Source organism: Pinus tabuliformis, chromosome 4_1 (assembly GCF_031772625.1).
Source record: "Pinus tabuliformis cultivar Carrire ecotype Pingquan chromosome 4_1, CPIR1, whole genome shotgun sequence".
Taxonomy (NCBI): Eukaryota; Viridiplantae; Streptophyta; class Pinopsida; order Pinales; family Pinaceae; genus Pinus; species Pinus tabuliformis.
Genome location: NC_142303.1, coordinates 971,599,369 through 971,625,409, shown reverse-complemented (window position 1 = coordinate 971,625,409; position 26,041 = coordinate 971,599,369). Strand labels below are relative to the sequence as shown.

At 38.6% G+C, this 26,041-nt stretch overlaps 1 protein-coding gene across 1 annotated transcript; it reads left to right on the top strand.

The window, feature by feature from the left end:
* Positions 1 to 819: 819 nt before the first annotated feature.
* LOC149179376 (transcription factor LRL3-like) lies at positions 820 to 2,021 on the top strand. Its single transcript, XM_089422445.1, has 5 exons — positions 820 to 930; positions 1,020 to 1,085; positions 1,338 to 1,403; positions 1,489 to 1,551; positions 1,659 to 2,021. Exons 1-5 carry the CDS (start codon positions 820 to 822, stop codon positions 2,019 to 2,021), a joined length of 669 nt encoding a protein of 222 aa, XP_089278571.1.
* Positions 2,022 to 26,041: the final 24,020 nt, after the last annotated feature.

Below are 26,041 nucleotides of genomic sequence, written 5' to 3'. Positions count from 1 at the left end.
TCTACCTTCCTTGGAGTGTAATGTTAAAAAGTAAATTATAACTCAATATATTAAAAACTATATTTTACTTTCTAATCTTTCCCTGCACACCACTGATTTAAACAATAAATATACGAAGTATATTTTTTTAAATATCCTTTTTGATCGTTAACAGGTCAATATTTATTTTATTAATTAAAGCATTTTTTTAATGCTTGACGGGGTCAATCTTCAGTTAGTATACATAAAAATAATGTTTATTTTTGTTTTAACAATAAATATAAGAAGTATATATATATATATATATATATATATATATATATATATATATATATATATATATGGTTAACAGGGTTAATCTTTATTTTATTAATTGAAATAAAGTATTTTTTTTAATGGTTGACAGGGTCAATCTTTATTCTGTATGGATAAGGAAAAAAATTATTTTAATTTTAATTTAAAATAGACGAATTGTTTCGCCTGAAAACCTACTTTTCCGTTTACTATTTGCAATAAGTAGTTGAATATTCTCAGCAAACACATGGATTTTACCGGAAAACATATTGACTTTGTCCTAAAAAGATATTTTCCTTTCCCGCCCGTGCTATAAGAAGAGGTCTTTGGGTAGCTTGTGGTACAGAAGCTCTGCAATAAGAGAAGCTTTTGATACAGAAGCTCTGTAAGAAGAGAACTGTCTTCTGTAGCTTGTGATACAGAAGTTCTGTAAGAAGAGAAGTCTCTAGGGTAGCTTGTAATACACAAGCTCTGTAAAAAGAGAACTCTCTCGGGTAGCTTGTGATACAGAAGCTCTGCAAGTCTATCGGAAATCATTTGCAAGACATGGGTGATGTTGACGGGTCAACTGGTCGAGAAGCTTTGAATGGTGCTCCAAAAATCCGTGTAAGGGCTGGTCGAGGTCAAGCTACGGATCCTCACAGTGTAGCTGAACGGGTGAGAAAATAGTCTCTGAAGCTCCTCCTCTGTTTCAAATTTTTTAGTCTCGAGACGGTTTTGACTTTTTTTTTTTTTAATTCTGTCAGCGACGGAGGGAGAGAATTGCACAAAATTTGGAAGCTTTGCATGAGCTTGTTCCAAATGCTAATAAGGTACAGTAGAAGAGGCATTCCTAAATGAGGTATTAATTTAGTGATTGTTTTTTAAGTAATAGAATAGCAAATCGGTGATGCTAAGAGCATACCTTGATAGTTGTTAGTTCCTAATGTAATTCCTATCTTATTTGTGGATGAACAATGTGGCTTCTACTACTAGGCTCAACCTTTAGTGTTTTAAGTTCTTTTGATTTTGTTCTTTATATTACATTGGTGGAAGGATTGCTAACTTTGCTGTTATATATGCAGACGGACAGAGCATCGATGCTGGATGAAATAATTGAGTATGTCAAATTTCTGCAAATGCAAATAAAGGTTGTTCCCCAATCTCTTGCAAGATTGAATTTCTGCAGCCTATTATAAGCTCAGTGCTTGTTCTCAAAGCTCAGCTGTTCTGCAGGTTGTGAGCGCCAGTAAGCTTGGCAGTGTTGGTTCAGTTGGGCCTCCGAATGTTGCAGCTGAGGTACAAGCCTCATTGTTGATTATTACTGGTACTAGTGATATAAATTACAGGAACGGTCACGTGTGTTTTACTTTGTTTGCTGATGCTACCTTTTTTCGGTTTGCAAGGCATCAGCGGGTCTGCTTCAACCTGGTGGCTCGCTATTTAAGGAAGGCCGAGAGTTTGAGAACAATATTGTGAAGTTCATGGAGAGGGATACGAATGGAGCTACGGAGTACTTGCAAAGTAAAGGGCTCTGTTTGATTCCAGTTGCACAGGTAACCGCCATATCTAATGAAGGTCGAAACCCAGGGCTCCGATCATCTCGGGCTCCAAATTCTATTGACAGACGAAACACGGAAACTACCACTAGTTGTTCAGGTGTTCTTGGAATGGGATCTGTTGGATCTGGCAGCGATTTACGTTCAAAGGGAAACAAAGCGATAAAAAAAGGAAAAGAATTAGTTCCCAAAATTATCGAAAAGGAATAGGGAAGGTATCCTAAGGCCAATAAAACAAGTTTACTAAATATTGAATTAATGGCCATTTTCATTCCCTTACGTTTTGTTTCCATTTTAACAGGAGCCCTTCCATAAATGGAATGTATCCGGGCAGTCAGATATGAAATTACCTTGGGTTGAACATCCCGTATGGAGTTTTGGCAATGTTGATTTTGGCTGTGATTTAAACACCAGTTAGCTGGTTGTTGGCAATCTGAATTCCATGCAAATAACATAGTAATGGATTCATTTCTATAAAAAGGATTTAATATTATTATATGTAACTTTTTAAATATTATTATATGTAACCCATTATAGATAGTTTATTTATCTTCACATTCCATATATTTATATTTATATTATCATTTCACTTACTCCAATCATTTTTAAAATGAACTTGTATTGTAGTAGGAAGAGATTTGTAGAAATGCCCGCAGTTGACTCAATAAATAATTTGTTTTTTTAAATTGTTATATGTATGGAATGTCTTAGTTATGGGAGTCATATTAAAAGCGAACTTGCAGTAGGTCATTGTATATGATATTTGTAGAAACGGATAGATTTGAGTGAATAAAGAATGGTTTTTAAACTGTGATATTTTATGGTTGACACATGTTAGATGAGGGTCGAGAAATGTTAGATGAGGCTAAATGTGGTTGTTATGCATAACATCAATGTTATACTTAAATTTGGTACGAGGTTTGGTTAATTTTCAACATTTTGATATATTTAACACATACTTATGGTTTTTAAATTTGATATGAGGTTTGGTTAACATTCAACATTTCGATAGAGATGAAATCTATATATATATATATACACACACATATATATATATATATATTAAATTTTAATATTGTATTGTTAACTAATCTTTCGGGATTGTATTGTATGATATGTAATTAGTTTTATATTCCATTTTTATGGTTAATAAGTTACCGAGACATAATTGTCTCATAGATAGATTGCACGCTTATAAATAAGTAATTTTATCATTAATATGAGGTTTTTCATTGTGTTCTTTCATTGTGGAGTTTATTTGGGCTTGTACAGTGGTATCAGAGCCTAGTTGAATTACTCATAAACGCCATGTATTTGAAGTCTATGCGTATAGGATACGGGGAGCGTGAAGACTGTGAAGGTAAAGGAGATGCGGAGTGTGAAGACTTTGAAGCTACAGTGCAACATAAGATTAATCCAATGGAACAATGCAGTAGGATGCCCAAACTATTGACTCTCTCTCTCAGTTTCATATCTTTTAGTCATAATGAAGGACGATTTGTAGAAATGCCCACAGTTGACTCAATAAATAATTTGTTTTTTTAAATTGTTATATGTATGGAATGTCTCAGTTATGGGAGTCATATTAAAAGCGAACTTGTAGTAGTTCATTGTATATGCTATTTGTAGAAACGGATAGAGTTGGGTGAATAAAGAATGGTTTTTAAACTATTATATTTTATTGTTGACACATGTTAGATGAGGGTCGACAAATGTTAGATGAGGCTAAATGTGGTTGTGATGCATAACATCAGTGTTATACTTAACACATACTTATGGTTTTTAAATTTGGTATGAGGTTTCGTTAATTTTCAACATTTTGATATACTTAACACATACTTATGGTTTTTGAATTTGATATGAGGTTTGGTTAACGTTCAACATTTCGATAGAGATGAAATCTATCTCTCTCTCTCTCTACATATATATTAAATTTTAATATTGTATTGTTAACTAATCTTTCGGCATTGTATTGTATGATATGTAATTAGTTTTATATTCTATTTTTATGGTTAATAAGTTACCGAGACTGTTATAGGGAAAAGTGTCTACTCAGAACTACTTATCCCACTAAGGTGTGACAACTGCCTTAGAAACAAACAGAGTAAAGCTACTTTCGTCTTTCCTTTATGAAGTATAGATAGAGAGGAACAAAGAACACCAACCTCTGTCTTGCGCTAATTTCCTGGTTGGATTCCTCTCTTCTTTGATAGTCTTTTGCTACTTGTTCCCTTGCACGCCTGGCTTCACAGAGTATCTGTAAGATCACAGTAGCATAGAACTATCAAAGACATGGATCTATAATCATAAACAATCTAGGATTAGATGTAAATTGACCATACATATGCAGCAAACATGAATGACACAAAAGTATGGAGGAAAACTTGAATAACTTTTATTGATAAAGAAGAAAAAGCCAAGAGGAGTTACAACTAGTTGTTCTGACCCAGCATCAACCTCTCAGCAACGAAGCCCCTCTTCACCTCATACAAAGCTTATATCACCCAACAATATGATGTTTGTCTCAAGAAACCAACAACAATTCCTTACAATATGCAAAATTCTAGTCTCTGGATCTCTGGGATGACGGATCCATATAAAGATATCTGTAATACAGATGAGTCAACTTATTATTTGATTAGTGTCTTCTCTCTGATAGTTCTTGCTTCCACTTGGAGATTTATGATCTCTTACTCATCCTTGGTCGAATTTAGAGAGGAAAGTGTCACAGGAGAAGTTTCTGGAAGCTTCCATTGCCTCTCCACCTCGCGGAATAACACTGCCATTTGTCATTTCTCACCCATCCCACCCCATAGAAGGGATTTTTGAAATGAAACACACCCCCACAGTGTAATTAGGTGAGATGCAACGCACCTGGCCTGTGGAGCAACTGAAATCATCATGTTTTTACCAATTCTGAGCAGTTTTTCATGGAGAACTTCTGGGAGAAGCTGTAATCTGTTGACCTTGTTCCTTTAGGGATTAGAACAACACTTTTAGGGACTCAAGAGCCCTTGATTTATGGACATTTCATGCTTGTGGTTGTAGGGCCCAAAAATGTCTATAACAGTTGCACCCTAAAGCATGAGGGCGTTAATCTTTTGATGTCGGGTGAAATGATTTATTATGAGGATCCAAAGTTCTTTCAAGCTGGGAGGAGACCTATAATAAGATACAATACAATACATTATCTTCATAATATTTTCATGATCTAGCTGAGGCGGGCATTCTCATGCTCAGTTTTATAAATTCATTTTCATGTACATAGGACAGACAATCATCTGAGTGTAGACTGATGATTCTAATAGAGCTATCATCCCTTTGATTGGATGATTATCTGTGCAGCAATGGTGTACATTTGATGTCTTTATTTTCCTGAATATATATCGTAGCCCGGATGGATGAAACTAGATACGGGGTCTTCAATCTCGTTCGATATTCACTCGAAGTACAAGTCTATCCATGTGAGAGATGTTCTGGAGTCGAACATTGAAGGACATCGCTTGATTACCAGCGGATGATGTAAGCTATTAACAAGCGCGAGAGGAATCACCGATAATGATAATGACCCTCAAGGTACTGAAGTACAATTCACGTGGTGTGAATAATGGACTTGGAGTCGAACACCACGCAAAATATTTCGGTCGAAGGTCATTGATGTAAACCTATTGCCGGAAGGGAGAAACTTTCCATTGAGGAGTGCAAGCTTCAAAGGACTGAATGGGGTGTTCCTAGATCAACTTCTTGGATAATGAGTTGATGTCAACAAGAAGTGATTCGTCACAGGAGGGCCTTAATGAATCCCACATCAATGACATGAAATGGAGCAAATGATTTTAATGGAGGTGAAAACGATCTGGTGATATAAGGTTTAGGGCGGCGGTCATGAATGAATGGAGTGTAAATGTATTGTAGTGGGTGAGACACAGGTGAATTCTCTGAATGACTTCTCTTGAACATATCGGTGACACTGACGTGATGGATTGGTAGCATTAACCCCAAATGTGGATGGTATGATAGGACCATGGTGATGTGACCGGTGAATGAAACAACCTAACCCGACTTGGATGCGGAGTGAAAGTGTCATGTTTAAGAGTGACTTGCTACCAACAAGGATTCTTCAACTTTTCTTCCCAATTTTCCCCAGTCATTGCTTACCAGTACCTCTTTATTTTTATCGCGCTTGAGGAGGATAACATATACTTGTTCTATAATTTGCCCTTCGAGCAAACCCATCGCTATGTTTTAATGAACCTAGCGATAGTGAAACTCGTTGTCGTTTATAGACAAGTTTGTCGCTATTAAAATTTTAACGAGTTTAATGACAAAGATAACTCGGTCCTTTTCAATTTTAGAGAGTCTGAAAAGGAACATAAAGGAAACTCCAAAATTCCTTTTTCGTCATCTAATCCCTTAAGTCCGAAAAAGTATAAAATAATATAGAAGGGATAAATTTTTGATACTTTTAACGAGCCGAACAAAACAAGCGCTCGATCTTTTTGTGTAATAATCCCTCAGGTCCAAAAAGATTAAAATTTAGAGGAGGGATAGCACTTCCGGTCCCTTTAACGAGCTGGAGAGGCCAATGGCTCGGCAATCTTTTCATATTTTACCAGTCAATTGAAAAGAGCTTAAAGGAGACTCATCTTTTGAGGAACGAGTGATAAAATGGGTAGCAACTGATTCCAGGTAAGGTTTGGAATTTTCCAATCACGGTAGTGTTACAAGGATGGCTAGTAAGATCACTCTTCGTAGTTGTTCCTCAAAATGGGTAAACAATCAAATGGAGGTGAATGATCGGCCAATGCAAAAGTGGAGGTGACGGTGCAAACACGACCAAGGCTTTAAAGGCTGAAGTATTACATTCACGATGGTTATTTACCGGAAATTGGTTCATTTTTTAATGAGTTTAAACACTGGGGGAACATGTGCTCATTGCTTATGTTTATTTTTTAACGAGCATGAAGTCTGCGCTAAAGCTGCTCGATTAAATGGTCTTTTTTTTACTTTCCCATAAATAGCTTTGTTCTTTCAAAGATTGTACTGTATTTTCAATTGCTTCATCTGACTAGTCAAATATGAACAATATATGCTTGAAAAATGAGTTAGAACACTTAATATTTTACTTCGAACTACGTGAAAAGTAATGAAAAAGTGCTTTTACCTCTCATTTTACCATTTCATTTGAACTTTGGTTTGTTGGAGCTTTTGAGGTGCCTCCAACCGAAGGTGTTCAACTCGTGCGATGCAGTACTTCTTGTGATGAAAGAACAGTTGACCAAGGTAAAGAGTGGGAGGTTGAAGAACTTTGGGTATGGTTCTATTTTGACCACCTTTGCCTTGGAAAAGATACCATTGATGCAGCCACAGTGTATTGCACTCGATTTACCTTCACCTATTGAAACACGTATGTAGAGATGGGTTGACCATATGTCTAGGCATGCTTGTCAGTCTCAGGTTTCATTTTCTGATACCTTCTTCACGTGGTTTGATCGTCAGGACATGGTTTATTTCGAGTATCCATATGCTGGCATGGACTTCCGCGGTGATCCAGATTTAGTACTGCCGGATGGCAAACAGTGGGGCGCCATTGGTAAATTCTTTGACCATATTCATGTTTATCTTTTTTTATTTATAATGTCCTTGTGCTTTATTCTGTCAAGACTTAATAAAAATCATGTGTTCATGCAGATGTTGGTCCTGTTCGGCTAGTAGTATGCCTGAGAGTGCCAACTGCCGCCCCAGCAGGAGAGGCTGTTGGAAGGGCTATCCTTCGCGACCTCGATGTGGCCGAGACTCTTACAGCATTACAGGAGGAGGTTGAGGGCCTCACTATTGGTATTCCAGATGTGAGGACTGACGAGCTGCCCTTGAGGTAGCAGCGGCATACTACTGGTGTACCACGACGATGGACTCGACTCCTACACATGATCGCACAGGCTGTGACTTGCTATCATGAGCATCATTAGACTAGGGTGCCCCCTAGCATTTTGAGTTTTTTGGTCATTTGACCAATTTTGTCTTGGTTACAGAACATTATGTGTAAACCATAAACAGTTATATATATTTTTGATTTTCGGAGTTTTATTTTTGTTAAGTTACATGATCCGAATACAAATATTGATGGTATGATTCTTTTTATAAATGTTGCAAATGTCTATTTAACACATAATTTGCCAATGAGTCAGTTAATGTGTTTAAGTTTCTGGAAATATGTTGATATTGAATAAAATAAAATTTCCTTTCCAAAATCTTAACCCTTAGGAACATGCGATAAATAGCTGGATTTCAGACAGAGTAGACACCAGTGAGTTGTAGTATGACGAGTTGTGAGTCTAGCCTGACAATTAGTCGGCGTATACCATGTGTGATGGCATCAGAGAGAAGTTCTATCAACGCGCTATATTCAGTGATGTTATTCGTTGATCGAACAATACATACCCCTCTGAAACTTACTAACCCGCAGCTTGGATCAAAAATGGCCCAGGCCGCGGAAGATAGGTTCCGCGAACTACGACTCGCTCCGTCGGCATATCCAACGCATGACTCTAATAGGTTTGACATCAGCAATAAATGTAAAAATTGGATTACTTGACCAAAATAAATACTTTAGCGAAAACAAAAACATAACAAAAGCATACAGGTTACCATACTGAATTACGCATAGTAACGCTTGAGGTACAAGCCATTACGTTATTCGGCTAGTAGTACGCTTGAGAATCCAGTGGAATTCCGCCATAATCCATTAAATCATAGGCTCCTTTTGCTAACACTCGCTTAACAATATAGGGGCCCATCCATAAAGACTTAAATTTACCTGCTCCCAATTTATTGGATTCTTGGCCATAAAGCAAGACCAAGTCACCTTCTGAGAAGACACGAGGTTTGACATTTTTGTCGAACTGCGCTTTCACTCGTTTCTTATGGGCCTCGTTAGCCAAAGCGGCATCACGACGGGTTTTGTCCAATTGGATTAGTTCCAAGAAACGAGGTTCTTCTTCTGAAGTTCCGGGGAGGAGATCAATTGCGAGTTTGAGGGACGAGATTTCGCACTCGATTGGTAAGACTGCTTCCAGGCCATATACTAGTTGGAAAGGTGTAAACCCGGTTGCATTCCTTACAGATGTTCGGTAAGCCCACAAGGCCGAGTACAGGATTAGGTGCCATCTTCTCTTGTGAACTCCAATCATCCTTTGCAACATGTGCTTCAAGACCTTGTTGATTGCTTCAACTTGTCCGTTGGCTTGCGGATAGTATGGAGTAGAGCTGTTGTGAGACAACCCTAGTTTGGTAGCTAATTCGACCATCATGTGATTGCGAAAATACGATCCATGATCTGTGACTATAGCTTGTGGTAAGCCGAATCTGGCAACTACATGATTGAAAAAGAAAAGGACAGTTGTTTGACCAGTATTATCTAATGTAGGCATCACCTCGGCCCATTTGGTAAAATAGTCAACTGTGACTATGATATTCCCATGCCCCCCAGTCGAGGTGGGGTTACATGTCAGGAAATCGATGCCCCATTTGGCAAATTGTGCTACAACAATTATTGGCTGCAGAGGTATGGGTGGTGTTCTGGTTTTGCTATCGAAAATTTGACAAGCATGGCAACTTTTGACTGCGCTTATGCAATATTTAAACATTGTTGGCTAGAAGTATCCTACTCGTAAGATTTTTTGCGCTGTAGCATAACCGGATTGATGCCCCCCACACGCGCCTGAATGGAAATTACTCAGGACTTTTTCGGCCTCCTCATGCGTGAGGCACCTTCTAAGAACTGTATCGATACCGCGACGGTAAAGTGTATCACCGATGAACATGTAGTATTTTGCTTGGTATCGAATACGTTTTTGTTTGGAGTGAGAGGTATTTGGCCTATATTTTTGGGTTTGGAGATAAATTATTATATCCCCATACCACTCATTGCTTGAAGATATCATAAACAAGCTTTCGTCCACGATCGTTTCTTCGGATGTTTCATTGTTGGACGACGATGGGAGATCGCATAATAATTCTACGAAAACCAGAGCTTTCTTTGACTTGGATTTTACAAATTCCAGATCAAACTCTTGTAGGATCGCTATCCATTTTGAATATTTTCCCCCCAGCAACTGTCGTGACAATATCTAAGTCATGGGGTTGCAATTTGACAGAATGGTAGTTTTTCGAAAGAGGACATAGTGTCGAAATCTCTGTATCGCTTGAACAACTGCGAGCGCTAGCTTTTCAACATAATAATACTTGCTTTCTGTATCATTTAAGTTCTTACTTAAATAATATATAGGATGTTCGATTCTGTCGTCTTCTTGAACTAAAACCATTGCGATGGTCGTATCTGCTGCAGCCAGATACAGGTTAAAATATTTTTGATAATCAGGAGCGTACATTAATGATGCTTTCATTAAGGATTCTTTTAAAGCATCAAAGGAAGCTTGCTCAACCTGATCCCAAACAAAGGGTACTTCCTTTTTCAAAAGACGCGTATAACCTTTAGCAAGTTCGGCGTAATTTGGAATGAATCTCCTCAGAAAGTTTGCTTTCCCTTGGAGTTTCTGAATCTGAAGCAAATTCGAAGTTGGAGGAAACTTTATGATTGCCTGAACCTTACATGGGTCAAGACAAATCCCGTCCTTTGAGACTACAAAGCCAAGTAAATGACCAGAACTGACGCAAAATACACATTTGTGTGGATTGAGTCATATCATGTAGTGTCGGCAACATAGAAATATCGCTCTTAAATGCTGCGGGTGATCAGTCAGCTTTCGCGAATGAGCCGGAAGGTCATCGAGGTATGGTTGAACGATGTTTTTGATGTCATGGAAGGCATAATTCATTGCCCTCTGAAATGTCGCCCCTGAGTTCTTTAAACCAAAGGGTAATTTGTGATATGCGAATGTGCCCCATGGACAAATAAATGTAGTCTTTGACTAGTCTTGTGGGCAGATATTTATTTGATTATACCTGGATAACCCATCCATAAATGAAAAGATTTCGCATCGAGCACATTCATCAATTATCTAGTCGATGATGGGTGTAGGGTAGTTTTCTTTTAGACAAGCTCGATTTACATCCCTATAGTCGACGCACACTCTAATTGTTCCTTGTTTTTTCATAACAGGGACAATATTCGATATCCAATCGGTTAGAGGAACCGGGTAAATGAAACCAGCATGGAGAAGTTTCTCAACTTCTACCTTAATGGCAGCGGCTTTCTTGGGGTGCACCTACCGTAGCCATTGTCGTACTGGTTTGACATCTGTATACATCTTAATTTCATGTTCAACGATACTCGAGTCAATGTCTGGCATTTCATTATATGACCAAGTAAAGAAATCTCTGAATTCGCGAAATAGAGCGTTATATATTTCCAGTTCTGAAGGAGAACAACATTTGCCGACATAAATATTCTCTACAAAATCTGTTTTGGTCGAGATATTTATGGTGATAGTCTCTTCAATTTTGAACAAATTTTGCTCGGAATCCACCGTGTTTACAGTATTTGATAGAAAATAAAAAACTGAAGGATGATAAAGGTCATTAGGAGTATCTTCTCCACAATCGGGAAGAAGGGAATGACGGTGGTAATCTTCCCATGGTGCCCCTTCAATTACCATTGATTGAACAATTCCTTCGTCGGCGTCATGCACTCTCGACCAAGGATCTGAAAGGGTGCCATATTCCTTAGACCTATCTATCCAAACACTCGATGAGCGTTGATTAGGGTTTGCCACCTAGGCTAGGAACATTGACTGCTACAATATTTCCATTGGGCTCGGAGGCAAAACCATCGCATGATCCATGTCGATATCGTTTTCTGAGATCTTTTTAGAAGATATCATGTTGCAGGTTCCCACCGATGCTAATTCTGTCAAATTGATTGGAGGTGGAAGGGCAAAAGTTCCCATTAATACAGGGTCTTTTAGTAGGCCTACTCTGATATTTTGAAGCGAATGGGGGCTTCCATGGATCATATGAATGCTTCCCGTAACTTGAGAACCATTGGGGAGGAAGTTTTGTTGATCGACGATTGTAATCCCTCCTTGAAAGGGAAATGCAAACTTCCTAAAATAGGTCAACACAACGGTAGCCATAGCATATATCCATGGCCTTCCTAGTAGGATGTTGTAATCGAGATTTCTGTCGATTACCTCAACATCTATTTCTACTATTTTTCCTCCTAGTTCAACCTTCAAGTTAATTAGAATACCATATGGGGTATATGTTCTTCCGTCGAATGCTTTTAATGTCGTCGAAGATTATGACAAGGTTGGAGATCCTAAAGTTTTCCAGCAACTCATCGACATAATACATGTAGATGCCCGCTCATCAATAATTGTTCGATGAACAGTTTTGTTGAGGGCTTTCACTTGAACAAGGAAAGCTAGTTGAGCTGGTAATTAAGGATCGTATCATTTATGATCGAAGGATACAAGATTGGAATCCTTTGGGTCTATCCCACCAATGGCCGATAATAAAGCCTACTTTTGGGATGGGCAATTTTGTAGTACTTCAAGAGTCGACATAGCGGATGGCGATTGGGCCAAATCTTCTACTATATTATAATGTTGTGCTGCTCTAGCACGAGGATTAAATGTCGATTTGTGTACTACTCCCTTTGGCGTTTTTATTGTCAGTTCAGGAACGATGGGTGGCGCAACTTCTGTGGAAGTTGTTGTCGAACTACTAGGTTGATCTTTATCCTTGCTGTTCGACAGCTATGGATTCCCATAATCTTTGTTCCTCGTCGATGTCAAAGCATCATTTTGCTGCTTTGAAACTGAAAACATTAGCACTTGACACGGGGAAGAATTTCCACTGTCAACTAGATTTGTTCCTAGATTTGGAAACGGCTTAGTTAACATTGCAGAGGTTTTTGAATTCTTGAATAATCTTTTAAGCTCAACTCTCTGTGGACAATCTAGTGTCCGATGATCCTCATCTCATATCATGCATGGAAATTTTTGTTTCCTATTTCCAGGAGGGTTTGCAGAAGATTTTTCTGGAGATGATTCTTCATGTTTCTTCTTCTTCCCTTTGCCTTTCTTCTTGCCCCCTGGTTGCTTGGTTTCTTTACCTTTATTTGTCGATATGGAATTTACTTTTGGGAAAGAAGTTCATCTTTTGCATTTTGACCTGAAATCTTACGGGCCTTTTTGGATGTAGCCTTTGTCGATTTCGTGCCTGTTGCGCCAATCACACCATCGCTGGCATGAGAGTCATTGTTTGATTTAGGAGGAGGAGGAACTGAGAATTATGGTCTAGGGGTGTCAGGTATTTGTAGGAATTTATAGGGTAAGTTCCTCAGAAAGAACACCAAAAGGACACCGCTCACAACCAGATCTCAAATCAATACACCAGTATTTTTGATGTGGTTAAAACCCTCAAAGAGCGAAACAGTCCACGGCCTGAGCCAACGTGGCCGCTTCAAGCAATTTATTAATCAAAGAATGAAAATTTACATAAGATTTCTCTCATAGACGGATTACCCGAACAATGACCCTCCATGCGCTTTAAATAGAACTCATGGACCAATCATGTGTCAAGCCACGGATCAAGTGTCGGTAATACCGAGGAGAGAGTGAACCGTCGGATTGTAAGTTACAAAATGTACAACGGTAAAGAAACACACTTTACCTAACTCTATACCTAACTCTATACTAGACCAAGTTGAACTTAACTATTTCCTATGTGTCGAAATATCCTAACATCCCCCCTTAAGAACAACTTGGGATAGGATTGAAGGATTTACAAATATGACACAATAGGAGAAGGAAGGAGGCACTAGAGCCTATCCCCCCTTAGTGACAGCTTCCTGAACTCCAAGCATATATCGAAGTTTAGTGAACTTCGCCTCTGTGAGAGCCTTTGTGAAGATGTCTGCAACCTGATCATCTGTTGAACAATATTGCACTTCAAGAACATGGTCATGAATGAGCTTTTTGATGAAGTGCATGTGTAGTTCAATGTGTTTGCTACACTGATGCTAGACTGGATCTTTGCATAGCTGAATGGCACTTTGATTATCACACCAAAGTGTGGTTGGATGCTGCTGCTCAAAGCCAAACTCTGATAGGATCTGACGAAGCCACAAGGCTTCCTTACTAGCTTCCACGGCACCATGATACTCTGCTTCTGCTGACGAAAGAGAAATGGCAGCCTGTTTCTTACAAGCCCATGTAATAGGTCCTGAACCAAGAGTGAAGACATAACCGACAGTAGAATTCCGATCATCAGGGTCACCAGCCCAATCAGAATCAGTGAAACCAACTAATAGAGGAGCTGTTTTGGCACTGTAATGAATCCCAAACTGTACTGTACCTCGAACATAACGAAGTATTCTTTTAGCTGCTTTCCAATGACTTTCACGGGGGTTTTGCATAAAACGAGCAACAAGGCCAACAACAAAGGAAAGGTCAGGACGAGTATGGGTTAAATACAAGAGTTTTCCTACAAGTTGACGGTATAAGGTAGCATCAACTTCAGGAGAAGTACAAGAGACTGGAAGTTTGACTCTAGACTGAAAGGGAGAAGGGGCTGGCTTACAGTCTTCCATGTGAAAATGACGAAGAATATCACAAGCATACTTGGACTGGGAAAGGGAAATACCGTCCTTGGATTGCAAGACTTGAAGACCGAGAAAATAGTGTAAGTGTCCTAAGTCTGTCATTTCAAATTTATTTTTAAGGCTGGACTTCACATGGTTTATAAGTTTGGGATCACTACCAGTAAGAATAAGATCATCAACATAAAGAACAAGGATGATAAGACAGTTGCCCACTTTCTTGGTGTAGACAGTATTGTCAGAATAACACCTAGAAAAGCCAGATTCTAAAAGAAAGCTATCCATTTTGGCATACCAAGCCCGAGGAGCTTTCTTGAGACCATAAAGGGATTTCTTAAGTCGACATACAAGGCTAGAGTCTATTTGGATGAATCCAATGGGTTTTTCCATATAGATTTCCTCATGCAAGTCCCCATGCAAGAAGGCAGATTTAACATCCATCTGATGGACTTCCCATTTTAAAGAGGCAGCAAGGGAAAGAACAAGGCGGATAGAGTTCATTTTGGCAACAGGGGAGAAGGTTTCAGTGTAGTCAATGCCTTCAACCTGTGAAAAACCCTTAGCAACAAGACGAGCTTTATGTTTATCTACTTTCCCATCTGGTCCATACTTGGTTCTGTAAACCCATTTACATCTAACAAGTTTGCGTCCCTTTGGTAGAGGAACAAGATCCCATGTATCATTTGCCAACAATGAATGATATTCTCATTCATAACTACTTCCCAATGTGGATGGCCTGAAGCTTCTGCAAAAGTGTCAGGATGATGATTTACTGGAGCTTGAGCCAGTAAAGAAGAGGCTCTTTCAAACTGAGAACGTGTACGTCGCTGATCTGTAGGATCACCGGCAAGATCACCTGCTGCATCCCGAGTAGCACGGACCCATCTTGGAAGTTGAGGATCCTGAGAAGGTGGGGGAGGATTTTCATCCTCACTTTCATCATCTGAAGAAGAAATGTTTTCAAACGTAGAAGAGATAGGAAGAGGTGGCACATCCGCCGGACTAGGCTCGCAGGCCGATTTATTTTCATCAAATTTTACATCTCTTCTAATGATAACATTTTTGGACTTAAATGGAATAAGTCTATAACCTTTTACATCTTCAGAATATCCAACAAAAGTACATTTCTCACTCTTAGGTTCTAAATCTTTATGCTTTTCATCTGGAATATGGGCCCGTGCTTCACTTCCAAAAACACGAAAGTGACTTACATCTGGTTTAATGGAACTCCAAGCTTCTTCTGGAGTGATATTCTTTAGAACCTTAGTAGGAGTGAGATTTATTATATAATTTGCACAATTAATTGCTTCGGCCCAAAAACTAAGACTGAGTCCTTTAGATTGCAGCATACAATTAGCCATTTCCTTTAAGGTGCGATTTTTCCTTTCAGCTACACCATTTTGTTGTGGAGTGTATGGAACAATATGTTGCATTTGAATTCCATTTTCGGTGCAAAAGTTGATGAATGTGTTTTTAACATATTCTCCACCATTATCAGTTCTTAGCTTAAGAATTTAATGTCCAGATTGTTTTTCAACAAAGGCTTTGAAGGCCAAAAATGTGTTGAATACTTCGCTCTTGAGTTTTAAGAAGTATACCCAAGTGCGTCTGGAGAAATCATCAATAAAAGTTAAGAAATACTTGCAGCCAGAGAATGAAGCAACAGGAAGTGGACCACATAAATCACTGTGCACAAGCTGTAAAGGGGCTGAGGCGTGCCAAGAGGCACGTTTTTCAAAACTGTCCCGATGATGTTTTCTGAGTACACATCCGGAACAAACACCATCTCTGCAAGATACCATAGGAAGACCTGTCACCATATTTTCTTTACATAGATGCTGAAGGGAGCGATAGTTTAAGTGACCAAATCGCTCATGCCAAAGTTTGCTCACTTCATCATTATGAGCAACAAATACTGAGGGAAGATTTGATGACCCAAAGTTGTGAAACTTATACAACCTTGTGGAATCATCAGCAATACCAGTAGCTAGAATTTGTTTAGGATCTCTTAGATCCTTGATTACAACATCATGAGGTGAAAATTCAACAATTTTACCTTCACCTGAATGAGTTATCTGATATACAGATAGAAGGTTGCAGGATAAGGTTGGAACACATAGTACATCATTAAACTGACCATTGTCTAGATGAACAGTTCCAGTCCCTACAACATTAAGAGATCTATCATCACCAACATATATATTTTTGGTGTTACAATCATGTAAAGAAGAAAACATGGCTTTGTTTTTGGCCATGTGATAAGAGGCTCCAGAATCAATGAGCCACTCATGAGAATGAGAAGAAGAAAATACATTTAATGCATAACCAGACTGAGATGATTGACAACGACATGCAGAAAGTTCCATTCCTGAAGATGAAGTTGAAGTTGAAGTTGAAGAATGCTCCACATGGATGTTATCTTTCTTCATTGCGGCTTCCAAGGCTTCCATCTTCTTAAAGAATTTAGATTCTAAGTGGCCATCTCGATTACAAAAGTTACAATGTCTATCAGTCTTCTTCCATTTGTTTTTATTGGTCCTATCATTTTGCTGAAATGATATTTCATTTTGAGGCTGAGTTTGCTTAGGACCCTTGTTTGGTTTAGGACCATTCTTTTTACGATATGACTTCTTAGGATTCTTTGAATTTGGTTGCTGTTGGGCGGCTAACGCTTTCTTGGAAGAGTTTCCAAGATTAAGAAGACCAAGGTGTAAGAGTTTTTCTTGTTCTCTTATTAAAGAATCACAAAAAGAGTCAAAGGAAGGGGCCTTGTAGTCTTTTCCTTGACAAATGAAAGCTTCCCTTGTAGAATGGAAGGTAGAAACAAATACAAAGTAGGCTGGTCCCAACTTAGTAAGGATGGAATAAATAAGGTTACTATCTTCTTTCTTAACCTTAACACCTTCCAGGAGATATCTAAGGGTCTTGAATTTGGACAAGAAATCTTCAATGCAAGAAAAATTATTAGGATCCAATGTAAGCAACTCATTTTCAAGTTGATGGGCTCTAATTTCATTTTTAATCCCAAAAACTTTAGTGATTTGTTCCAATGCTTCATGAGGAGTATCAAGTTCTGTAATATGGAATCTAAGATCAGGAGAAATAGACATCCCTATCAAACCACGTGCTTGATCTTGTCTATTTTCCCATTTTGCAGCCTTGTCTTCATCTTTTGGTTTCTTCTCTTGGCCTGTGGCTATTCTGTAGAGACCTTTACTTCTAAGTAAATCTTCCATGTAGGCTATCCATTGGAAGTAGTTAGTGCTGTCAAGAATGACTTGGCATGGACTTTCCATTTAAAAAAAAACTGAAGCTGAAGATACTGAAATTAAGTGTTCCAATGGATAGATCTCGAAAAATTAGGCTGTTTTAAAAAAAACGGCTCTAAAAAAGGCTTCCGGATGAAGAAGTTATGGCTTTTTGAAAAACAATTGTTGAAGTTGCCCGCAAAGTGCGCGAATGTGCGGGAATGAAAAAAAACGCCCCCACAAAATGGAGATTTGAACCCAAGACCTCTACTCTCTTAAAATAGCTTTGAACCAATTGATCTATACAAAAAATTTGAGAGAGAGAGAGAGAGAGAGAGAGAGAGAGAGGGGCGGGGGGGGGGGGGGGGGGGGGGCTTGGGTTGCGTGCTTGCCTTGAGAAAGCTCTTTTTTCCTACAAAACAAAAACACAAAACCCAACACCGACATGCAAAGAAAACGAACCTTACGGCTCGAAGTTAGCTTTACCCAAAAAACTAAATATTTTCAAAAAATGAACCTTGCGGCTCAAAGTTAGCTTTAGCCGAAAAACTAAATATTTTTCTCAATGTTTATGATTTTTCGAGATCACACTAAGGTGCAGGGAAAAGAGCATACGCATGAGAAAAATCCTTCCTTTTTGTTTCTGATTTGCCCAGATCGCACAGAGTCGCAGGGCAAAGAGCATACGCAGAAATGAAAGGTATAGATCTGGTTAAAAAAAGCTAAATAAACCGAAACCGAAATAAGCAGAGAGAAAATAACAGTAAACTGCAAATAAACACTGTAGACCTCCAGATCTTGAAAATGACACAGCCAGGGCTACCGGAAACCTTTTCGCGTGAAACGAAAGGGGTTCCTCACTGGAACAGATGCTCCGAACACAACAGAGCAGTCCTCTCGGCCCGAAAGCAGTCAAAAACAATAGATCTAGGAAATGGCAGTCGGATGCAGTTCTACCGGCTTCAGATTTGGATCACCAACGGACGTGACCCTCAAATAGCTCTGATACCATGTAGGAATTTACAGGGTAAGTTCCTCAGAAAGAACACCAAAAGGACACCGCTCACAACCAGATCTCAAATCAATACACTAGTATTTTTGACGTGGTTAAAACCCTCAAAGAGGGAAACAGTCCACGGCCTAAGCCAACGTGGCCACTTCAGGCAATTTATTAATCAAAGAATGAAAATTTACATAAGCTTTCTCTCATAAACGGATTACCCGAGCAATGACCCTCCATGCGCTTTAAATAGAACTCATGGACCAATCGGGTATCAAGCCACGGATCAAGTGTCGGTAATACCGAGGAGAGAGTGAACCGTCAGATCACTACATATCGTGATCATCAGATTGTAAGTTACAAAATATACAACGGTAAAGAAACACACTTTACCTAACTCTATACTAGACCAAGTTGAACTTAACTATTTCCTATGTGTCGAAATATCCTAACAGTATTTTATTGTAGAGCGTGCCGGACTGAGTGTAAATCAAGTCCAAATATTGCGCACGAGCGATAACTTGCTCTTCTGTTACGACTCCCCCCTTTGCCACATCTTCCGTGATGGAAGGTAGTAATGACCTGATAAACCATTGAGCTAAGAGCTTATCGGGAACATACGTTTTTACCATTCCACGACAACATCACCACTCATGTATATGATCAGATATGTGAGTGGTCATCGTCTATTTGAAGTTGGTAAGGAGTTCCGTTCCCGTTTCGTACCTTATCGGTAATTTAAAATGGGTTAAAAAGGTTGTGGCTAAGGTACTGAAGTTGTCGAATTAAGCTCTAGGCAATTCGATGTACCATTTTGCTGCCGAACCAGTCAACGTCCTCTGAAAAAGGCGAAGCCTAATCGAATCATCGTTTAGGGTGTTTGATGAACACCACAGATGAAAGGTCATCACATGATTCGACGAGTCTTCACCCAGATTTCCATTAAATTTAGGAATATCTGAGGGAAGTTTATGTGGAATCGATGTTCACCAAGGGGCGTAAGTGATTGGATCGTTTGTTAACCGATTTAAATCAGGTAACTCTAAAGTTGCCACGAAGGGTAACCGTTGATTCAGGTTAAGTGAAGCATACCTGGGATAAGATGGGATTGCCTGAGCAGTTGGTCTTTGCATACCGGCATAATGCATTTGATGCTGGTAACTCTGGTAAGGTTGGTGGACATGACCATTATAAAATGGTTGATTTTGACCGTTTTGAATATACGATTGCCCACTATTTGCAAAGATTTGTTGCTTAGAACCTTGGTATACTTGTTGGAATTGTGGTTGTTGGTATTGTACTAGCCATGGTTGTGAAGCCATGTGCTGTTGTCCGATACTAACTGTTTGACCAAGATGAGGGGTAATTGTACCCGTCTGAACCTGTGTCATTCCACCAGTTGGAAATTATGGTTGAGTTGCAGGGTCAAGTGGTTGTTGCATTACAACCTGAGAAACCTGAGGTTGGCATACAATAGGCAACGCTTGAACTTGCGACACTATCAAAATAGCTGGCGTAGTTGGTATGTTTGACAAAGGTAAGCATTGTTGCATCGAATATACAACTCTTCATCGTTGAGGTAGTATCGATACCCAACCGCTTGAAGTAATTTCAGTATAACTTGAATTTTGTTGTGAACTCCCGTATGGTTGTCCTCCCGGAGGGGATAATGAAAGGGTATACTGCCCCCCATATGGTGGTAATCCAGAACTCAAGGGAATAGTTTTCCCTTGAGGACCAGATTGCCCAAATTGACCTCCAAATGGATCAATTTTTTGAGACTCAACATAAGAGTTTCTGGATATTAATCCGGATGAACAAACAGGAAGAGACCATACTGTCGAAATGGCCCCTGAGTGGGCTCCTTCTAGCGATTGAGAGCTAGTTGGGACAGATGGTATACCGGCGAACATTGTTGGAGTGATAGCAGGGTGTTCTACCGTCGCCGTGTCAGACGACACAGTCCTAGATGTTGACGGTTGTTCAGACATTTCTAGTCTATCCAAAAGATTACCTAGCAATTCTACAGGAGCTTCCGCTGGCGGCAGACTAACTTCTGACGATGAAGGATACAGAGTGATCCTGACTCCAAATTGCGATGGAGTACTAACTGGAGGATCTTCCACAATATCTTCTATGGCAATCAGACCAGGTGGACGGGGTAGACCGTCAGGTCCGTAGAATATTTCTGGTGCCGAAGAAGGTATGGAATCGACAACGATAGATGTTTGAGGAGCAAGACTCTCCGAACTGGTTGTAAATGGAACTGGTTCGATAACACAAGTGTTTACCCTCAAACTAGGATCAGTACTATTGTCCTTCTGTGGCTGTTGAAATTCTTTTGTAGAGGCAGGGATACCAGAAATATTTGGAGTAACTGGAGTCTCTGATGTTGGTTGAACACTTGTTCTAACTTTAACAGGAGATTTGGAACCGGTTAAACGAGTTCACTTTGTCCGTAGTAGCTTCGATTCTGGAGACAAAGACGGTTGACTCGTAAGCCTCCACGAACGACAGGGTTTCAATTGACTTTCTTCCAAGATTGTGGATTACTCGATCAACTAAAAATAAAGGGGAAGTATGTTTTCGAATTAAATGAATTTTAGACACTTTGACACAACTTGTTTTTTCAATTTTTAAGAGTCAAGAAAAAATAAAAGATGACTCTAGTCTCCTTCGATTTTTAATGATCTTGAAGTGACAAGTGCTCAGATGGACCTTTTCTGTTAAAGAGTCTGAAAAGGAACGAAAGGGACTGCTCTGGAAATCTAGGTAGAGGGATTACCAAACCAATCGCAAAACTGCAGAATACTTTTTACGGTACGACAGTCAATCTTCGTGAATGCTCGACGGTACATGGGGGCACAAGTCCGTACTGGCACTTATCGTCTCAAAGTGGAGGAATCACCCAACCATCAGTGAGAACAACAGTTACCAGGCTTTACGACGCCGGAATATGTCTCTAGCCTAGACTTCTAAATGTTGCGAGTTAGGTTCCAAAGCGTTGTTAGATTCATTGAATTTATTTTATAGTTGATCTTGTTTATGAAGTTTGCCTTTCAGGTTCACCACGAGATGTAGATGTAATTCCTAAAATTCAATCTAAGATGATAAACAATCTTTCTATCTTCTTTGTGCAATGAAAATCCTAGCTACTAAGGAAATGAAGACAAAATTATTTCACAAAGAGCAAAGAGCACACTCTAAATGCACTTTCCTAAATCAAACCAATCAAACTGTCTAAATGAAAATGCACATGCATGTATTTATTTTCGCCATTCTTAGTATATGAATGATAAGAAGAAAGTTGATGCACAAATCTGAATTTCTTTTCAAGCGACGAATATCAGCAAGTTTCTTTTCGAAATAAAAAATCGAGACGATCACAACACTTTACGATTTTGAAATGAATACTTGTTTTGAAACTAGAAAAATTGCAAATTTAGACCAAAAACAATAGTAACAAGATAATCGACTATCAACAGCAATCAAACTCTTTCCTATGATTAAAATCAACACTTGCGATAGTTTCAAACCAAAGGACGACAATACAATTACGCTACTTTTGCAAAGGAGAACTAAAAATGACTCAACAAACACACAAAAACATTTAGAGTTCTTTTGTACAAAGGAGGCGGAATAACAGCAAGGAAAATGGGTTTCAAACAAACATATACTGATCACAGGCAACAAAATTCAGGAATAGAACTGGAAAGAATGAATCATAGAAACCAAAACTACACAGAGCCTAGCCTGATTAGCGCACCTGTAACACAAGGAATTTGAAATGCAGCGCACCTTTTACACTAAGGAAGTGCGCTGAATTTCAGATTCTCAGAACAGTACCTGCGTTGGGCCAGAAATGAGACTTTGCTTGGGTTCCGAGTCACAGTTTACAGTTCGGTTCGTGGGTTTTGGCCAAGCAAAAGGTAATCAGTAATTCAACAATCAGGGGTAGATCTAAGGAGGATCTAAGAGCTATCACAAGGGCAATTAGAGAGTTTGTGAATCAGTTGTTTAAATCATAAACAGATCCCATAGATGGACTGAAATAGCATTTATCTACTTTGCATTTGCTATGGCAAATGCAGTTCGAATGCTACCTGTAAGTTTATGAAATAGACAACAAGGAAGATAAACAAACAAACTAATTCGTCCCCAGCGGAGTCGCCATTTTGTTACAGGGAAAAGTGTCTACGCAGAACTGCTTATCCCACTAAGGTGTGACAGCTGCCTTAGAAGCAAACACAGTAAAGCTACTTTCATCTTTCCTTTATGAAGTATAGATAGAGAGGAACAAAGAAGACCAACCTCTGTCTTGCACTAATCTCTTGGTTCGATTCCTCTCTTCTTTGATAGTCTTTCGCTACTTGTTCCCTTGCATGCCCGGCTTCACAGAGTACCTGTAAGATCACAGTAGCATAGCACTATACAAGGAAATGGATCTATAATCATAAAAAATCTAGGATCAGATGTAAATTGGCCATACAAATGTAGCAAACATGAGTGACACAAAAGTATGGAGGAAAACTTGAATAACTTTTATTGATAAAGAAGAAAAAGCTAAGAGGATTTACAACCATTTTTTCTGACTCAACATCAACCTCTCAGCAAGGAAGCCCCTCTTCACCTCATACAAAGCTTAGATCACCCAACAATCTGATGTTTGTCTCAACAAACCAACAACAATTCCTTACAATATGCAAAATTCCAACCTCTGGATCTCTTGGATGAGGGATCCATATATAGATATCTGTAATGGAGATGAGTCAGCTTATGATTTGATTAATGTCTTCTCTCTGATAGTTCATGCTTCCACTTGGAGATTGATGACCTCTTACTCATCCTTGGTCGAATTCAGAGAGGCAAGTGTCACAGGAGAAGTTTCTGGAAGCTTCCATTGCCTCTCCACCTCGCAGAATGACACTGCCATTTGTCATTTCTCGCCCATTGCACCCCATAGAAGGGCTTTCTGAAATGCAACGCACCCCCACAGTGTACTTAGGTGAGATGCAATGCACCTGGCCTGTGGAGCAGCTGAAATGATCCTGTTTTGACCAATTCTGAGCAGGTGTTCATGGAGAACTTCTGGGAGAAGCTGTAATCTGTTGACCTTGTTCCTTTAGGAATTAGAACAACACTTTTAGCGACTTAGGAGTCCTTGGTTTATGGAAATTTCATCCTTGGGGTTGTAGGGCCCAAAAATGTCTATAATAGAGACATAATTGTCTGATAGATAGATTGCACACTTATAAATAAGTAATTTTATCATTAATATGAGGTTTTTTCATTGTGTTCTTTCACTGTGGAGTTTATTTGGGCTTGTACAGTGGTATCAAAGCCTAGTTGAATTAATCATAAACTCCATGTATTTGAAGTCTATGCCGTATAGGATATGTGGAGCATGGAGACTGTGAAGGTAAAGGAGATGTGGAGTGTGAAGACTTTGAAGCTAGAGTGCAACATAAGATTAATCCAATGGAACAATGCAGTGGGATGCCCAAACTACTGACTCTCTCTCAGTTTCATATCTTTTAATCATAATGAAAGACGATTGGAGAAATTGAGTGGCATAATTTTATTTATTTTTTACATATCCTTGGAATTTAGAATACAAATTTCCAATACTGAGTCAAACAGGAGGCTTTATTTACATTTACTGCATCAAACAAGAGTTTACTTACACTCAAATTTTTGAAAGATAGTATTTGCATTTACGGGAGTAAACAAGAGTTTAATCACAGTAACATTTTTTAAGGATAGTACAAATAGAAATTTGCTTAATATTGTTAGATCTATGATGTTTTTTGAGAATGTTAAGTTGATGTTTTGGGGAGAAGCAGTGCTTTGTGCAACTTATATTTGCAATCATTTCCCTCCTTCTGCCATCAATAATAAATCTCCTTATGAAATGTGGTATAATCATATTCTTGTTGTTCAACATTTTAGAGTCTTTGATTCTTTATGCTATGCATTAATTCCTAAACATTAGCAGAACAAGTTGGGTGTTAGGAGTCACAAATGTATATTTTTGGGATATTTTGTTACTTCCAAAGCTTATAAATTGTATGATGAGGAGAATAAGAAGTTCATTCTTTCTAGAGATGTTACTTTCCTTGAATGAGATAAAAGTAATTCCACTGTTAATAAACAACTGACTCATTTGGAGAAATTTTCACCTAAGAAGTTCTATTTTGAATCTCATAATGTTGTTCCACACACTGAAGGGGGGGTTCCCATTTTGGATTAGTCTATGGTTCTTCCATATTTGACTCATGAGAATGTTATTGCTAAAGAAAATTTGGATAGCAGTAATGTTTCTACAAGACTAGAAATTGCTCTTGAAGAGCCTGTTTTTCAAGATGAGCAACCAAGACAACCACTTCATCAACATTTATGAAGATCTACATGCCGTAGAAAAGTTCCAATCAAGTATGACGATTTTGAAATAGGAATGTCTCTAAAGGTGATTCATGTAATGTTTCTCATGACTGTGAATTCAATCATTGTACAATTAGCGAACTTATTTTTTTTAAGAAGCTACTAATTGTGATGAATGGAAGGATTCAATGCAATAGGAATATGATGCAGTTATCAAGAATGGCACTTTGAGGTTAGTGGATCCTCTCATAGGTGTCAAAGCCATTCATTGCAAATGGGTGTATAAGATCAAATACAAAGTATATGGCTCTCTTGATAAATACAAGGAAAAACTTATAACATAAGGCTATGCTCAAAAGGAAGGCATTGACTACACAGAGACATTTGCTCCTACAATAAAATGGGGCACAATTAGAAATTTGTTTTCTCTTGTAGCTAAGAATAGATGGATGATAGACCATATGGATGTTAAAGCAACCTTTTTAAATGATGATTTTAAGGAGAATGTTTATATGTTTCAGCTTCAAGGTTTTTCTATTAAAGGAATAGAGAAAAATGCATGCAAATTGGTTAAGGATTTGTAAGGACTGAAACAAGCATCTCATGCATGGTATGAAAAGTCAAATGAATACCTTCTCAAGTTGAATTATAAGTTATTTGATCTGGATGATGAAAATATTTTTGTTAAGAAAATTGGAAAGTTAGTTGTATATTTGGTTGTGTATGTAGATGATTTGATGACCATAGGAAACAATTCGTTAAAAGAGAATTATTGAATGTTTTTGACATAACAGATTTCAGTTTATTACATTTTTATTTAGTGATTGAAGTTGATTTGAAACCCAAATATATTTTCTTTGCTTAGAAAAATTATGTTGGACAACTCTTGGATAGATTTAGGATGCAGGATTGTAATCTTGTCACTACACCTATGGAGCAGAGTTTGAAGCTTACTTCCATTTAAGGAAGCATTTTCCAAGATCCAACCAAGTAAATACAACTTGTTGGAAGTTTTAATTTTCTAACTACTACTCGA

What these genes read in the sequence shown, in the direction of transcription:
- LOC149179376 (XM_089422445.1), top strand. Translation starts at nt 820, where the DNA reads ATGGGTGATGTTGACGGGTCAACTGGTCGAGAAGCTTTGAATGGTGCT. An exon ending in TTGTTCCAAATGCTAATAAG is followed by an intron (nt 1,086 to 1,337) that starts GTACAGTAGAAG and finishes TTATATATGCAG; the next exon opens with ACGGACAGAGCATCGATGCT. An exon ending in CTCCGAATGTTGCAGCTGAG is followed by an intron (nt 1,552 to 1,658) that starts GTACAAGCCTCA and finishes TCGGTTTGCAAG; the next exon opens with GCATCAGCGGGTCTGCTTCA.